The sequence below is a fragment of the Harpia harpyja genome, chromosome 9 (genome assembly GCF_026419915.1).
Source record: "Harpia harpyja isolate bHarHar1 chromosome 9, bHarHar1 primary haplotype, whole genome shotgun sequence".
Lineage (NCBI taxonomy): Eukaryota > Metazoa > Chordata > Aves > Accipitriformes > Accipitridae > Harpia > Harpia harpyja.
Genome location: NC_068948.1, coordinates 21,824,697 through 21,843,010, shown reverse-complemented (window position 1 = coordinate 21,843,010; position 18,314 = coordinate 21,824,697). Strand labels below are relative to the sequence as shown.

General features: G+C 51.5%; 1 protein-coding gene across 2 annotated transcripts in view; it reads right to left on the bottom strand.

Annotated features, from left to right (window-relative positions):
* Window positions 1-1,201: 1,201 nt before the first annotated feature.
* The window catches only part of CFDP1 (craniofacial development protein 1), a 67,085-nt gene continuing 49,972 nt past the window's right edge, over window positions 1,202-18,314 (bottom strand). The window contains exons 6-8 of one of the 2 annotated variants that reach the window (XM_052796219.1): window positions 10,252-10,323; window positions 7,538-7,696; window positions 1,202-1,972 (exon numbers count right to left, since the gene is read on the bottom strand). In XM_052796219.1, coding sequence (XP_052652179.1) covers window positions 1,882-1,972; window positions 7,538-7,696; window positions 10,252-10,323 — 322 coding nt within the window. In that variant the 3' untranslated portion in view covers window positions 1,202-1,881. The remainder of the gene's footprint in view (window positions 1,973-7,537; window positions 7,697-10,251; window positions 10,324-18,314) is intronic. The other variant, XM_052796220.1, reaches the window with a different exon arrangement.

Below are 18,314 nucleotides of genomic sequence, written 5' to 3'. Positions count from 1 at the left end.
GCTTGAGGCCGCCCTGGCTGAGCTGCCGCCCATGCATCTCGCCGTCAGCGAGGATCTACTGCAAAACAAGGCTGGGTTGCCTTGACGTCCCTCCTGGGAGGGACGCTGCAAGCAGGGCAGGACCTGGCTGCCTCCCCGGCCCAGCACGTGGGAGGAGAGAGGGGGCCAGAGATGGTCCTGCACTACCACCCTGAGCAGGACAGCAGCCCAGCTACCGGAGCACCACTTGCCTTACACCGCAGCCCCCTCCAAGGTCCAGCACAGGGCTGCTCGCTGCCAGCCAGGAGTCCTGAGCTGAAACCTCCCCACAACAGTGCCCTGGCCAGGGACTCCAGTTGTTTTTGCAACCGAAGCCAAAGCAGCAACTGGCTTGGAAGCGTTTGGAGATGAAAACATGTCATCACCCCTGTTGTTTTGTTTCTGTCCAATTTCAGGCTCGTTTAAGCAGGTCCGTAACAGCTGATTCTGTACATAACAAGGCACCAAAGGCTGCAGCTCCCCCTGAGCACGTGGTGTTTTGTTCTTGTCTATCCCGCAACACGGCCACAGAGCAAGGGCTGACTCAGCAGCTGACACGTGAGTCCAAAGCTGAGACTGTGCTCAGAGCTGTGGGCAAGGGGCCAATGGCAGCATCGCTTGCCCCATTAGCAGGAAGGTTGGGGCTTGTGCCGCTTTCTGGCTTGTGTGCTACCGAGCAGGCTCAGAGCACCCTGTGGGGAAAAGCCAGTAAGCACCTCTACTCTGAGGACGTGCACAGGCCAAACATCAGGAGCTGCTGAACTTAGTCAGCACCAGACAAGAAGGGACAGCTGAGATGATGGTGCATTGCTGGCCTCCAGCTCCGGCCGCTTGCTCCACACCCAGGTGCCTTGGTCTGCCCTCCCAGGCAGCTTAATTTGCTGAATGTCCCTGTGTGGTCATGCCTTGGGTGGGTTTCCTTACTCCTGCAGCACTGCTACAGGAGGACTACATTGTCCCCTTCGCCCCCCAATCCTGGATTTAATCCCACCACCAGCCCCCATACTGCAGAGGGAAAGCGATCCAAGCACTTGCTCTGACCCTTAGGCTGCTATCAAGACAGACACCGGGCACCTCTGAGCAGGGATTTTCACAATCACAGTCAGATGCTCCTTACTGTGTGTGACCCTTAATTTCTTTGTCCTCTGCTTCCCGCATAAACCACACTGCCAGCATGCCAGAGCATTGGGATGGAATACTTTATTCATGTGAACACTCAGATCCTGGCCTGTCCTGCCTGCTGCAGCTGCTCCCATCTTCTTGAGAGCATGAACAAGGAAGGATTTCTTCATCGGCTTGCTTAACCCCCCCCAGCATCATCAGACCCCACAAACAAGTACAGACAGTTCAGCTTTGTCTGGGCAAGAGCACAGCGCAGAGGGGCAAGGAGAACTGAGGGGCTGGCAGAGTGGGGAGAAGGGCTCCAGCCCACAGCTTGCGCACGCACAGCAGCCACAAAACCTTCCTGCAGCTCCGTTCTCACAACCAAATATGCCAGCCGAGCCTTAACCCAGGCTCCAGCACTCTCCCAGCTTTGGTGGCTCCTCCTGCTGCCAGAAGCACCCGGGGTTGGCAAAGGATGGGTGCCACCATCTCTCCTCCTTGGAAAGCTGCCTGACAGAATCACACCAGTCCCTTCTGTCACTTGCTGGGCCATTTAACCCTCGAAGAGCCCCCTGCCCACTGACAAATACCCTCCCCAAACTATTACAGTAAAAGGAAAAACCTGTACATTGAGACATACAGGCTGAGTCTTGGGTAGAGAACAGTTTCCGTGCTTGGTGGTCAGGCGGTGGCTGGCAGCCCCCAGCCAGCGCTGAGGCACAGAAGGGAGCAGGGTCCCCCGTGGCCACCCCCGGCACATCAGGGCTTCATCCTGCTCAGTCTGATGTCACGTTCGATTTCAAACTGCCTGTGATCCACACGCTCCAGGAATGCTTTCCTCTCGATGTACCTGCAGGGAGGCAGAGAGGCAGAGGCTGTAAGCAGTGCCCGTAGCAGCCAGTGCTGTCCCCAGCCCGGGGCAAAGCTGACCTGAAGGGACGAGCAGCCTCCCTTCCTCTCTCTCCATGAGCTGATCACTGCACTGAGCATCTCCTACGGACACCAAAACTGCTCTGTGGCCTGCTGGGTGTCTCCTGGGGGACTCACAGAGGTCTGGGGTGAAGCGTCCCTGCAGGCTGGAGATACGGGCTGGCTGCTTCTGGTTCCAGCTCTTCTCTTATGGCTGAGAAATGACCTTCACATACAACTTGAACAGGCTCAAGGCAGGTCCTCAGCAGGAGAGGCAGCTCTGACACTCCTCCCTGGCTGCCCAGGTACCCCCCAGCAAAGCATCTCAAACCCAACGACAGCAGCACAACCCACGATACAAGCTGATAACAGGCACAGGGAGCATTAGGGACACAAACAGCATCATCCAGCAAGCCTGCAGCAGCTCAGGGATTCAGGTCAGGGGTTTCCCAGCCACAGACCAGTTCCTAACCACCGCTGAGTATTTACTTCTCCCTCTCAGCGAGGCACCTGAGTGCTGCAAGGAAGAAGGCAAGCACGCCTATGCCTGGAAAAGCACCTTGCCACTCATTAATGGCATGCAGCTGAATTTTAATGTACTTTGCTGCAAACCCTTGCCACAGATAGCCCGGGGTTGTGCTACTAATTAACCTACAGAGGGAGCGAAATTGCAATTCAAAACAGGAGCTGTAATTGAATCATCACAATTGTTTTGCATTTGTTCCAGGGTGGCAAACACTTGGCTGTCATGACAAGGTCGTTACACTCCGCACCGGCACAAGACGCACAAGCCAGTGCGTTCAGTGCTCTGCCGGTCACTGCTTTTCCTGCACCGTAGCTGGTGCCTGCTAACCAGAAAAGCCCATTGCTTGAAAGCAAGACCACAGGCTGCAGGAAAGATGAGCACCACAGGCTCTGCGTGTTTTCCAGGCTCCTGGGTGGCTGGCAGCGTGCATGAAGGTGCCCAAGACCCAACCGCACGGGAAGGTTGGGGCCCCCTCCCACCACCAGCTGTGGTCCCTCTAGCTCAGAGGGGCTCCGCTGCCTTTGGTGACAAGGTCTCTACTTTATGCTACGACTATTGAACCAGCACTGAATGTGCTCCCAGCACCAGGGTGCCTTCGCCCTTGCTGCAAGGGACAGCCCTGACACTCCTGCCCACCCAGTCGTCATTGGAAATGAATTAATCCAAATTCATTTCAGTGAGTGATTCCCCCGAGCGGATGAACAGCGCCGCGCATCCCTGCTGCCACCCTATTCCCATCGCAGCCTGAGCCCGTCTCGCGCTGACACAACTGGGTCAGCTCATCTCCACCAGCTGCGAGGGGCAGGGGCCCAACGCGGCATAACACAGACAATGTGCTGGCTGTGAGGAGGTATTTTTCTGGCCCCCTGCCTCTCACCGTCAGAGGAGGGCTGTGTGACAAGGCCCCCTCCCCATGCTGGCTCAGGAAAGGCGGGCAGGGGAGTGTCGCTTCCCTTCATCCCAGCAAGCAGGGAGGTGACCCGCTCCCGGGGCCGGGCTCGGAGAGGCCATGGGAAGGAAGTCGGGGGGGGTCACGTTGTATATTACAGCGTGTCATATTGCTGGGTGTGTGGTTGTCCTCCCCCTCTGCTGCTGAACACCAGCCGCAACCATGGGTGGGAAGGCAAGGGACAGGGGTTACCGCCGTTAGCCTGGGAACACCCCAACCGCTTGGGCAGCAACAGCCTGAGCTACTGAATTTGAAGCTCCTTCAGCCGCTCTGCGAATCCTTTCTCCCAACTCCAGCAAGGGGTCAGTGCCTTCCTCCTCCTCCTCCTCCCCTCTCCTACGGGCAGGGACTGGCTCCTGGGGGATCGATATGGATCATGAGCCAGGAATGTGGTCTCACAGCCGCAGCCAGCGGCTCTGCATGGAGGAGGAACCATGACGTTACCCTATGGCGTTGTCCTTGGCCAGCCACAGAAAAACGCCGTAGGGGCCAGAGCAGACCCTGGAAGGCACTACCCGTGCATATGCTGGGGTTTATGGGGCAAGCAGCCTGGGAACAAGCCTGGCTGGCTTGTACTGCATGCACATGGAGGCTGGAGGTGCTGATGGACACAAGCAGGGAAGTAGCAGGTCTGCAGGGTCAGCGCAAGTCCCCCTGCCCCACTGCGCCCCAAACCCTGTGCCCAAGCTGCGGCTCTGGCTCCGGCTCCCAACCTGGCTCTGTGCAGCCGATAGCACGGTGCTGCCAAACTGCGGTGCAAAGTGCACAAGCAAGGCACAAACACCCGTCCTGTGCTTGTCTAAATAACCTTTGCTACCTGAATCAATACCTTCCTGTAAATTATCAGCCCCTGCAGAAACAGGGCAGCTGTGATCCACAGCAGAGGACGGTACATTTGTTGGGAGAAGAGACTGTCTCTGCTAACGAGGGCAGCTGCAAACTGCTCTTGGGAGGGTTTCATTGGTGCTGCCTGTCCCCTGCCCGTCACCAGTAGTCACCCAGTGCACGAGCGCACAGGGCCAGCCCGGCACCCAGAGCGGGGCTGCTCCCCCACTGGGCCTGCCCTACAAAGGTGGCCCAATTAAGAGACCACTACACATTTCCATTTATAAAGCACATCAGAGAGATCAACAGTAAAGGGAATAGCTGCCTCCACTCCTTACTTCAACCCCTCCTGTCAAATCCAGGACAAGCCCTCAGGATCTGACACAACCAGGCTGCAGAAGCCCAGATCCTGCTGCTGGGGAAATGCAAATCGCCGTCTGGGGCTGGTGATAGCAGAGGCGGAAAATCAGAGGCAAAGGTGGACACAGCCACGGGGCAGCATACGTCCCCTCTGCCTCGGGAATCCCGGGGCCAGGCTGCAGCTGGCTGATAACCGGCATCAGCAGAAAAAAGATGCCACAGCCCCATTGCTCAGCTTGGCCACCAGTGCACTGGCTGAGCACATATCACTGCCGGAGAAGGGCTGGGGAGGTCCAAGGCATGAGGAGCTCTGGACTGTGAACAGCAACTTCTGCAAGGTTACTGCAAAAAAAAGAAATTCAGCCTGCCTTCCCTTCTGAGCAAAAAGAAATAACCTCCTGCCTTCCTCGAGACACGTATGGACCATCTCTGTAGTGTGCAGGCATATGTGGCATTGGGCAGACGCTTCCAGGAGCATGTTGTCGCTTTCCTCATCAGGCAGACATTTACAATTACAAAGCAGGACATGCGGGGACCAGAGGTTTCTAATGCACATCAGCACCAGGGATAAAGGGAGCGCCCCCCGCTCCCTCCTGCCTGGGTTGAGGGGTTAACAACCACTCATTACAATTTTTATAGAGATCTGTAAATGATTGCCTACTGAAGGGTGAGCAGAGCCTACATGATAAAAGGAGAAGAGGCAGCTGCGGAAAGGACAACAGGCTCCTGCAAAACGACCTGAAGCCGGCAGCCGCTGTGTCTGTGTGATCTGCCCCCGAGCAGGCTGGCTGCTCTGTAACGGTGCAGCATGCTTCACACCATGAGCGTTTACAGGTGGCCTGTAAACAGAAATGCAGTGGGCTGCGCATCCATTGGTGCTCCTCCACTCTCCCTTCCTTTACCTTGAAGGTGGAAGTAATTCACAGCGAGCAGATACTCGGTTGATCCCCTCACATTGCATGTCTGACTAGCACAAACAGATTTGTAAGGAGTGTCTCAAGTTATCATGGCACCACGTTTCTCATTTGTTTAAGGACAAAAACGGCTTGCCAATAGCCCAGTGGATTTTCTAGCCTGGGACGTGACAGGCAGCAAAACCCAAAGCTGTCCAAGCTTACAGATGCTCTTAAAATTGCTGCTCTGCTTTGCTCATCTTCTCAATGTGCTGATCTGTTTTTCAGCCTTCAAGGACCATTACGTTAGCATCTCCAGAAAGGTTTGCCAGGCATCAAGAGTGAGCTGTCCTGCTTGTATAGGGTGGGAAAGGAAACAGCACTGGCCAAGAAAGGTTGACATACTAGGTTTGAACAAGCAAGTGATGCCACAAAACGCTCATGCAAGGCAGCCTGGCCTGTTTGGGGTGTGTACAGTCCAGCTGAGAGTGATGGACCCTGATTCAGGCTGATTCCACTGACTGTGCAAAGAAACAGCGTGTCCTAGCAATCGGCAGGAGATGGTCTGGCTTTAATGGTGGTACTACCACCACCAGCCCAGTCCAGAGCAGTCAAAGCCCAAAGCTGTTAACATACTTGGCAGCTGCTCAGATGTCTGTGTAGGGCAAATTCTCACTCCACATCCCATCGGGACAAGCCAGCCAGGTGCCACAGACAGAAACAGGACCCTTCCCTGGAGGTGGGTTCTCCCAAAGCAGCCTGCAGCTCCTGATGGGGCTTCATGGGAGCAGCTCAACCTCCTCCTCCTCCTTCTCAGACAGAGCCTGGTACACAGCCTGGCTCTGCTTCCAGATTCCTGGCACGGGCCATTTCAATGGAGACCCTCACGTACAGGGCTCTGACCATGACATTCACCATGCTGCAGGTGGCATCAGCGATGATTTGGTGCACGCGTGCTCTGCCACACCTGTAAGCAATGTAAATTGCTCACCTCCCTGGATTTCAAGGATCTAAGAGGAACACCCTGTGCCCCTCCAGCACTCCTACTGAATTGCTCTACTTGTTCAAGAGCAAGTGTCCAGAAACAAACCAGGGCAGATCTGACGGAGAAGGGGTGTTGTGGAAGGGTGCAAGGCCAAACTGAAAAAAACCACCCGTTATAAAATATCTATTCGAAATACAAAATCCCATCTGTTGGAATGCAGAAGCTCTGAGTTTTTACCAAAGAGTAAAAGAAGAGCTTACGATAAAAATACATTTTATGAGCTGTCCAGTAAGCTGGTTACGTTTTCCCAGAGCTTAGCAAAGCACTTGAGTGGAAATGCCGCTTCTGATCTTATTATCCTTCCCTGCAGAGCATGTTATTAACTTTGTTTTATTTACAGCATTGCCATTTACTTTTACGATACTTCCATTAACTTCATTGGAGTGAACATTGCTTGATGCCCACAACCAACGCCCAGTGCTGCCATAATCTTTAATGCACCTTGCCAACTGTTCCGGGTTTGCATACATCTTTACGCAGGAGGAGGGACGACAGACGCAGCTGGAACATGTCATTTGAAGAACGGAACAAAAACCATACCTCCTTTTTTTTTTTTTTTTAAAAAGAAAACAGGGCAAAGGCAATTTTGTTTCCTCATGGGAGTGCTGCATTAGACCGGTTCACGCTGCATCTGTGCCACTAGCAGGAGAGAAGATAAAGCACAGCCAGACTCTACTTTAGCTGGACTTGAAGAACTCATGAGGTTGTTAGCAGAGAGAGATAGGTGCTTGCAGACTTACCTGTCTCCCTGTGATACCTAACGCAGCTACTGGTTTTATGTATCTCTAGGATAAATCCTTAAGAAATCCCATGGGTTTGCTGAACTCTCTGTAGCAAGTGATGGGGCTCCTACATGTATAGGAAGTGGTGGGAAATGCTTGACTACTATTAGGTAAAGTCCCTCTTACCCATCTTTCCCTCGGTTATGGATTGCCAGCTCCTCCACAATCCCCTCCTCCTCCTTGAAGTTCTCCCAGTCCAGTTTAGATTTCTCCAGTGTGCTCATCTTCTGCTTTTTGGAGCCAATCTTCCCCAGAAGGCTGCTCATACCGCTTGGCCTCCTCACCCTGATGGAGATAAGGGAGCAAATGTTACTTAAATGCAGAGAGATAGCATCAGTTAGCAATTAAAAACGGAGCTGAGAAACGTCACACGTAAGAGTGGTGGCCTTGATGGTGGTGAGCCACCACCACTAAACAGATGGCCACCAACTTCAGGCAGCCTGCAGGCAGCAAGGTCACGCTTCCTGCAGATCCTGCTCCGCCATTCCCCTGGAAGCAGCAGAGTTCATTACACACATATCTCAAGTGCTTGCTTTTTGTGAAAGGGCTTTTTCATTTATCTTCTTAAGAGAACAGAAAGCTTTCAGGCCAAAAGAGATCATTAAATCATCTAGTTTGACCCCTTGTATATACCAGGCCAAGCCATTCCACTGATCACCTCCGTGCTAAGCCTGGTTCTTTGTCTTCGGTTTAAAGTGTTGTTTTCTGGAAGGGATCCAGCATCGGTGCGTCACCAGCACTGACAACACATCTAGGAATTAACCATTTCGTTGGTATCAACATGCCTGTTTTCAACTTGATTTTGTCTAGCTTTAGGTTCTGGTTGCCACTGCTTATTCAAAAACCAAGAGTACTTTGGTGCCCAGGCGGGTCTCATTAGTAACATACTCATACACCATAACGAACTTACATCTGAATTTCTTTTTTTTGACAAACAGATGGAGCTCTTTATGCCTCTCATTGAAATGCACTTTGTCCCAGCCCATACGTCATTTCTAAGGTTTTGTCTCCCTGCTTACGTTTTCAACGCTGTTTGAAGATGGGGGCAGCAGAACCGCGTGTAACCCCCACCCTTCTCCTGATCAAAAATATGTTTCTGTCCAAGGATCGCCTAAATCCCGTTAGTTACACCATCATGCAACACGTTGAGTCCCAGTGCACGTGTGCTGTGATCCCACACCATCTTCCAGGTCCCTGTTTAGCAGGAAGACCACCTCTGTCTTTCATCTCCTTGTTTGTAAGAGGACCAAAATCCCACCCACGTGGTGGGGCCCTCGAATCTCCCCTTTATGCTGGGAAAATGCACACACAGGGACTCGGCTCAGCCAGGTCACCCTCTGAGGAAGACAATTCTCAGGGCTAGGAACTCGTAAAACAAACTCATATTAACCCTTCTTAAAACCCCCCAGGAGAGGGGGGCAAACAGCATCCCATTGAACTCAGTGTTTACACACATTCCAGAGATAACTTCAGGTCTGCAGGGCTTTTGCCTCTGCAAGAAGCCAGAGAGGAAATGATTCTCGTTCCTGAGAGATGGAGGAATCTTGGGGGGGGGGCAGCCAGGTGAGTGCCACAGACTGCTCTCCATCAGTTCTCCTCAAGCACGATCCTGCCCAGGGGTAGCCATTCTTGGGAACATATCCAAAGCTGTCCTTATCGGATCATTAGCGTGGTTTATGCTTCCATAATTCACAAGCCTCTGAAGGAAAATAAGTCCACAGTTTATGTGGAATTAAATCAAAGAAAATGACATCTTTGTAAGCCTCAGCCAGAAGATTCTCAACGCAAGAATGGCTGGCCATGGTCACTTGGGGTTGTAGCTTCCTGACATAGATATATTTGGGGTACAAACCGTGGATTAAGGGTATCTTGGCAGGCTCCATAGCCACCAAACAAAGCTGCATGCCCCTCCTCATACTGCCCAGCCAGAGGAGCAGAAATGTCCTAGGACCTGGCCCTCTTATTTCTTTCAGTCCCTGCCCACCGCTGGAGAACGTGCCAGCAGCCCACACTTTTCACCCTGTCAGGACACAGAGCAAGCTGGATGCTCTTTTATTCACCTTTATCCCTGAATGTCTCATCAAGATGTCTACAGCCCTCACACCACAATCATGCAATAAAGCCTTGATCCTTGCTCAGCCCCCAATTCTCCCTTACTTTTCAAGACATGATGGCTCTGAGTATCCTTATCTGCAGGTAGCAGGAAGTGGTGCAAGGGGTCAAAACATGCAAAGATGTTCTCAGCACAAGATAAAGTTGGAGAGATTCGGTTCCTACGTCTGGCTATCGAGGACTACATGTGAGCCTTGCGCAACCACTGAGCCCAGTATCAGATGCGTGTTCAAGTTGCGAGGGAGTGGGAGGAGAGGAGATATGACAAGTAAGAAGGCAAAACCAAACAAAATATTGGGCAAGCATCCCCTGTGGCATTCCCTGCTGAGCAGCCACCTGGACGGCAGAGCCTGGTGTTCATACATGACAGTTCCTTATGCTGCACTGGGACACCTTGGGGTTTTAGCACAGGACTCAAAGTAAAGATGCTCTGAGACAGATCTTGAGAAGTGCTATGGCTGATCCAGCTGGCAACGCTCCTCTCCCCCCAGCCTGGCAGGCAGAAGGTGTTTGAATTAACACAAGGTATTCACATTTCTCTGAATACACTTAACTTTCCAGACTCACTTGTGCTTACAGATTTGCCCACCTTTGAAGCAGGAGAAGCAGGGATGCAGAAATGGAGAGTGTTGTCTCTTGCCCCTATATGTCTCCAAAATGGTTTTTGAGGCAAGGAACCCCGATGGCATGAGAGCCATCTCACCTGTTCAAGCACACTCACAGCTCACCTGCATCCACCAACTATTCCATGGGTGGGAGCCTCCAGCCACTGTACAGCTGTACTACAGACCGGCCTGACTCTGCAAAAGACACAGCATGCACCTGGAAAACCCACTTAAAACCATTTCTGGATCTCTCCTGGGTGTTAGAGGAACGTCTGCCCTGCAGAGCGACAAACAGGCTCAGAGGCAGGCTCGCACACGCCGAGACTGATGCCTTTTTGGCTAAACCTCAGGCTGTCAGCTGCCAGTGGGGAAGAGCTGAGTTGGGACAGGGGCCAATCAGCCAGGCTGGGCTGCTGCACAACATCCCTGCATGAAACACAAACTGGGACATGCTGACAGGCAACTGCTGTCCCCAAACCACACTGGAGGATATACACAAGGGAAGGGAACCAAAGGCAAGATGGTTTGCGGCCAGAGGTGGAAGCAGAGGCGGTGCTGGCTTCACAGCAGGGAGCAGGGGCAGCAGGCTAGATGAAGGTCGCTTGTCACACATCTTTTCTCCCGTGGTAATTCCTAGCATAAATTAACAATGTCTACATGCACACATCCATCTGGAACAGTGCTCAAGGACCCTGTATCTCCTCTTGGCCATGCATCTCAGGAATATCCCTTAAATGACACAATTCACCCCAAGTTTGAAGCTACAGAGCCTCTGTTATGGATATGGACCTCCATCAAGGGCTTCCAGATAGCCACAAGAATACTTGCAAGTCAACAGTTCCCTCAAGCAAGGGAACCTAACGAAACAGGGCAGGCTATGCTGCACCCTCGTGTTGATGACTACACCAAAAATACTGCTAATATCTAGTGTCAGCCCCATGCTGGGGACGGGCCCTGGGCTGAGTGACCTGGCTCTACTCCTGCCTCGACAATTCTGTGCTGTTTGCAGCAGGACCAAGCCTGGGCCAGGCAACGAGACGGGGCCAGGCATGGGCTGAAGGACATGTTCGAGTCTGCTGCTGAGTCTTCATTCCACGCTGAGCCTTTCATCACCCTGAATAAATCCAACAGCAAAACTGGGGGTGGGAATTCCTATGCTTGTGCCAAAATGAAGTAAATGAGAGACATTAAAGTCCAATTAAAAACTTGCTTGGCCTTAAATGCCTCATCTGTTTAAAAAGCCAGTTAAAGGGGCCTGATTAATTGCATTCAGTGCCAACAAGAGGAATTATTACCCTTTTTGTACTCATTAAGGGTATCTGCTGTGGCATCTTTAATCACTAAGGCATTTAAAAGAGAGAAAGTAATTTGCTAAGACATAATGGATCCCGGGGATGAGAATCAGGACAATCGCCTATTTAGGACACAAAGACACGCTCTCACTTTCCACAATTAAAAAGCATGGCCCAAATCAGCCCCTGAACCAGCAAATTAGCGTGCTGGCGAGCTCTGCCTTGGCGGGGGCATTCCCCTGCACCCATCTAGTGTCTTCAGGACAAGGACTGTGCCTGTGCAGTACAGTCACACACTGGGACAAGCAGCAAGCCAAGGGCTCCCTTGCTGTCCTACCATAGGCGAACACACTCTGTATTCCTGTACTTAACAAAGAGGCTTCCTCCCATCTCAGTGTGAGCCTGCAGCCTGACCAGGACCTTGGAGGATTGCTGCTATATCAACAATAAAGTGGCACTGTCACATGTAATCCCTGCTGTCTTGTAACGTGAAGGTTGGCAGCGTCTGGCAAATGCGCGCCTGCCTCCAAAGAGGCAGACTTCATCACAAGCTTTACGAAAGAATCTTCAAGCAATAGGAAAACAGGGCTACAAAGGTCTCGTAGTGTGTCCTGACAGCCAAAGCAAGATGAGTTCCTCTCCCACCCACCCAGAGATGGGTGCTCGGAAGGCCTCCTGACACTGATCCCACACGCACTGGAGGTTTCAGTACTTCATCAGCCTTTCACTTATGTAAGTTTTCCCCAATGACTAAATTTCCTTGCTCAGCCCATGACTTGTTATCTTATTCCTAGTAGCTACTAAACAGATCACTCTCTCACTTTTCACAGCAGCCTTTTACATCTTTGAAAGCTTTTCATATACCCCTCCCTGCTCAGCTTGCTCTATCCTAGACTAAACAATCCTGGGTCCTTTCAAGCTTTTCTCATTCCTCACAGTTTCCAGCCCTCTGACCGCTCTTGCTGCTCTCCCTGGACTCTCTGCTATTGACCCACAGCTTCCTCGAAACGCAGCATCCAAAATGGGAAAGAAAGGGCTCCAGCCACGGCTTTACTGGCACCGTGAGCAGGAGGAATACTTAGAAGCCTTGCGAAGCATGCAACTCTTTACACAGCCTCCTATGACGTGTGCCTTTTTCACAACCGTGTGACAGCGTTGACTCATGTTGAGCCTGTGATTCACTGAGATTCTTCTCTGCTCCGCTGCTGCCAAGCCAGTTATTTCCTTCCTTGATTGGTGCAGATGATTACCACTACCCAAAGGCAGAGCTTTGCACTGGTCCTTCTGTGCTGTTCCTCCTGTTTGCCCTCATGTTTCCCTCGACACAGCGGATCTTGGATGTCTTCGCAAATCAGCCTCTCCTATTCACAACACCAATGCTGCAGCTGTTAAAGAGTAACACTGGGGAAAGTATCTCCTGTCTTTGTGAAATACCTATGGAGACAATTTAGCAGCTGCACCAGCACCAGTTGGCCGAACAAGATCAAGCCGATGGCCAGAAGCAGGCAGGGACCAGCAGGGTCAGGCTGCTGGAGCTGCTGTTCATGTTGTCCGACTCCAATGAACGAAGGGTGCCCAAAGGACACCTACTCACATGTTGATCAAGGAGCCAGCTGCATCCCCAGCTCCAGCCCGACCTCCACCCTTGGCGATCACAAACCCTCTGCTGCTCTGTTTCTGCTGGCTCTGCAGGAGGGTGCAGACCACAAACCCTGTGCTGCTTCTCCATCTACCTTGTATCATCCTCCTTGTTGTCGATAACAACAGCTTCTGTAGCAGGAAGATCCTACTTCTGTTTCCTATCAATACTTTTAAGAAGGGCTCAATTCGTAAGAAGCAAACACTGAACACAAAATAGGATGTTACTAATGCTTAGCTAACACCCCAACACTCCCCCACCCCCCTTCTTGTTATGTCAAGTTTTGGGGAAATAGTGTGAGCAAAGGCACTTAAGAGGACAGTCACTGATGTACACAAATCACGAGTGAGATGCTTGCTTTCCCTCCCTTAATGAAATCCAGCCCCCCAAGCCCCTGTTAAACAGAGTGGCTAATAACCTATTTTGTCAATGAGGATCTTGTGACAAAGTGGCTGCTGCTGCAAGACTTGGACCAAGCAGCACATTTTTTTAGATGATGCTGATTCCACCAAAGCATCCTGCACACCCGGCAGCTATGTGGTGGAAGAGACAAGACAACAGAGTGGAGCATCTTCTCTGGCCTCATCACAGGCTTTTGCACCTCCCAGAGCCCAGACAATTTGGTGCTGGGCATTCTATCACCTTCCAGCGTACATCCAAAAGATCTGGTGACTCTCCATGAGGCACTGCAGAGCAACCTTTCTTTTTGCAAAAATAAAACTGGACTCACAAAGATGATGTGATTTCATCACAAGGAAATCTTGTGAGGCCAGGAAAGACCCCATATCTCCTACCCCAGCCTTTGTACAGCGATTATCAAGGAAATGACCTTTACCGTTTACTATTAAAAAAGGCAGGTTACACATACAACCTAAAAAATCCACTCTCAAGGAAGCTTCAGAAGCAGGATGGATAGTTTTTGTTGCACGTTAAATGATGAGACCATTGCAACAGGCAAGGGTGCTTATGCTTATGCTGTCTGGCACAAGAGGACAAGCAGGACGCATCCACTCAGCATGGCTGAATGGCTTTGCAAATCCTCAAGCAGAAGAACCCAACTCAAACCTAAGCTATAACACAAACCACTTCTCTGCTGGCTCCCTGCAATGTAGAGCAGCACGTCAGATGCCACCATCAGTGAGTAAATATCACCAAGTGCAGAAAGATGGCATCTCAGGCCATGCAGCCCTGAAGGTGCCACGTTCATCATCAAGCCCTGGCTTTCCTGCAGCCCCTCTCCTGCCCACCTCCCTTCCCCACTGGTGCCTGTGATATTTACTTGCAGCACAGCGACGGCAGCTCTGTTCCTGTCACCCCAAGTGCTTCGATGCCAGGGACGCAGGTGAGACTCTGCCACTCAGCAAAGAGAAGAGCACAAGGTTTTGTAAGTAGTAACATCTATTCCTGCCACAAACTGCTGTAAAGCTGAATAGTTTCCTTAACAGCAGGAAATGGTTCTCATACAAATTAACCACAGCTGGGCAACTTGATGCAGCCAGTAAATACTTTCATTTTAATAAAGTGGAAGATTCCTGCCACAGATCATCCGCGCTGCTGTCCTCCCTTCAAACAACAACGTGCATGGGCGTGTGAAAGACGTTGCACAAGGAGGATGTATGCAGAGACCTGGCTGGTGGCCTGTGTGCCAGCTCTGCTGTTCACTCCCAGTCTCTCCAGACCATCTTCCTCGACAGAGAAGCACAAAAGCTGGCGAGGAGGAAGAGGGGCACGTAGCAGGAAGGGAAGCGCGGTGCCATCTGCTCCTCAAGGTCAGGGTGGTCTGGCTGGACCAAGCAGGCGGCAGCAGAATGACGGTGCCTGGTATTGCCAGCTTGCAGGAACCTTCTCCGAAATGATAAAACAGGTCTGCCTCTCCTGACCCTAAAACTGACCTGCTCTTCCCATTCCTCATCCTGTGTAACCAGCCGAGGACAGAAAAATCTCCCAGGCCAAACCCAACTGTGTTTCTTTTTTTATTCTCCCGCTTGGCATCATTTCCCAAATGGGCTCTCCAATGGACATGGAGAGCAGCCCAGCTCGTTCTCAGCCCTGCCTGTAACAACAGGTATTTAACAAAACAAACAAGAAAGCCTCCCCAATGCCAAACAAACAAACATTTAAATCCCAGGTGGAAAAAAAAAAAACAAAACAGGAGAGGAGGAAATGAAGATAAAAGCAAGGTGGATGCTGCTGGAGGGCTGGCAGGGTGGTGATGATGCTGTTTGGATGGCAGTGCCCAGGACTGAGCAAATGCGGGGCAGGCTGGCAGGGAGAGGACTGCCTGATTCCCACTGCCTGGCCAGGGCAGCGCAGGCTGAGGAGCTTGCTGCCAGCTCAGATAGTGGTGCCTGTCCATATGCTCCGCTTGCTGAGCGGGTAGCAGATACCCTAAAGCATGCAGAAACTGTGCCAAAGAACCTGCCTGAAATGCTCTAGGAGTAGCAGTGATTTTTGAGGCAGGGTTATAAACCCGTATCTTTGTAGTGAGGATCGTAAACCTTCTTGCACTCTGAAGAGCGACATGCACCAGATCACCATGGAAAAGCAGCCATGACTGGGGCAACACCTGTTTGGCAGTGCCACAGGGCACAATGGAGCACGCAGCGCAGGCAGCTACGTCCAAAGGTAGCAAGAGACACAAGTACACTAGCAAAATACAATTACCCTTCCTGCAATCCTGCCAACAGACTGGGGCAAATTTATTTCTACTGCATGGAGGTCTTTGCTGACAGGAGCAGTCAGCAGCTCCCAGTGAATGTACAATTAGCCTGCAGAAGGTGGCTTGGTCTGACAGCAGCAGGGCCAGCCTGAAGTACTTAGAGTAACAACAAGGAAATGTGAGTTAACTCTTCTCGAGCTTTTGTTCAGGCTTGCCAACCCAAGATAATCCCAAGTTGCTTTGCCATCACTGCTGTTGCAATGCAAGCTAGCAAAATCTGAAGACCTAAGCCAAGCCCCAGGTCCATTCTAGTTTCTGATGTCACCCCATACCTCCCAAGACTTCAGGACAGCCTCACAGTGAAGACCCCTGCATGAACACTGTTGCTCACAGCTTCTTTCCACTTGTAGGAAGTCTTTGACACTGACTCTGCTGAGCTGAGGAGGTAATCCAGGATCGCAGCACAAAGCAGAACTATTGTTAAAATAAGCAACGTGTCAGACACATACGGAAGAGAAGGTGTAACCTCTCAAGAAGCGAGAGTGATAGCTCTCCTTCCCACACGCCTGCCTGCCTTCCTACAGCCAGGGTCTACAGGGAAAAGAGTTTAAGATGGAGATAAAAGGCACTGCCAGGCAAGGACAGCCAGACTGCTACACCCTGGCAGCCCAGCAATCAAAGTCTGGCCAAGATGACGTGGTTTCCATCAGCATGGAGACGCAAGGGCAGATGTGACAGAGTAAATGCACACATGATGCTGCCCTGGTGAGGGCTGCTGCAGGCAATGGCAGAGCTTGCCATGGGCACAGTTAATTCTGGATGTATTTGTGCCTAAATATAGTCAGTGGGGGAACAGAGATTTGTCACAGGGGAAAGAACATGTCACTCCCACCTCCCAGCAGCAATAAGCAACGGCCCGCCAAAGGGCAATGCTCTGGTATTCCAGCTACTGTTTTACTGCTGGATTTGTTATTAATCCAGCACAGCGAGTTTCTGTATGACTTCACAAGGTGTGTGATGCTGCTTTGCTCTGGCAGAGTGTACCTCACTTTCAGGAGGGAAATAAGTGTCACGGTATCTGCTTATGAACAGCAAAACTGTCACAGCAGGTGGTGAAGGGGCTTGCACAGCATCACGCCATGGGGTGCCAGCGGAGATCCCAGTTAGTGACTTATTTTCTCGTGCACTCTCTAAGACATACAAATACTTCATGCTCATCTCCATGTCATGAATCATGTTTGATAGGCCTTTCCAAAGTGCAGGGCTGAAAAAACAGACCTAAGGGTTGCCTTGCTCCAAAACACGACAGCACAGATAGGGTACCACCTTGTTCTCCAGTCTGCTCTCCAAACTGGGGAACAACCCAGGTATAAATACACAGTAATACTGCACACACAAATATAGTTATTCCAAGAATAAAATCAGAGTTGGGTCTCCACATGCACCAAGAGGCAAGTCTGCTGAGCAGGGAAGAGATGGGATGCTTTCGCTCAGGAACAACAGAGAGCAGCAACAGTAACACAGGTGCACAGCTCTGCCAGAGCTGGCCTTTCCTCAAGCAGGTCCCATCCCATAGCATCTAGGTCTGCACCCACCTCTCTGGAGGGCCTGGTCAGCAAGCATGGGCTGGAGTCTCATTTTACAGGCTTTGGAGAACACGCTCCCCAAGAAGCACATCAGTTCTTGGGGAGCTGGCTGGCTCAAGCAGAGACCCTGACCTGCAGGTCCCCTTATCAGCAGGAAGGGCTCATTAGGGAATGGACCAGGGTTTCCTGCTCAGGGCCAAACTCTTTGTGAAGGGACTGCTGCCATGGACAACCTGCTTCCTAACAGCCAGAGGAAGCAAAATATTTTCCTGGGCCTCTGAGACAGAGTTGCTATGGGGTGATTGTCAACAAAATAAAGTTGCACTTGTGGAGCTGGGCAGCGCACGCCATGCACGGACTGTTACTGCAGGATAAAGGTATTCCCAGCATCATCACTGCCTGCCCCCAGAGCCAGGGACAATTCAGAGTGGCATAAGGCCCCTCTGTACCAGTATAACTGCAGCTGCCCTCTGGGCTGTACTGGCAGAACTACTTTAGCAAAAACAAAATCTCACACCCTCCTAATCAGTATGACATTGTGTGGAGACCACGGCTAGCTCTGGCTCCTCTCCAGCTCGGAGCACAGACGGAGGCTGTTTCAGGAGCAGACTCTCCTAATGCATTTGCAGCAGGCCAGCCAATTATGTTACAATATCTGCGTATGGAGCTCAACAGGAGCTTAATTGAAAGAGCTGTAGCATTCAAATTACTTTTGATACTATGAAGACATTAACAATTCTGACCCAGCACTAACCAGCCCTGTCTGATGCTCGTCTGATGGGTAAAGATCTGTAACTCAGGGCTTGATCTGCAGCCAAAAGCTACACCCCTATTAACTCAGCACAGCACCACAGCTGCGGCCAAATGCTGACAGAGTTGCCCCTGCCCAGCTGGCAGCTGCAGCAACTCCTCATGTGAGCTCTCCTCTGCCCAGGGCATCCACACAATATGAAACAGACCTGCTCCTGCCACTGAAGGACCATGTACATGCACCAGAACTCCCCAAACTG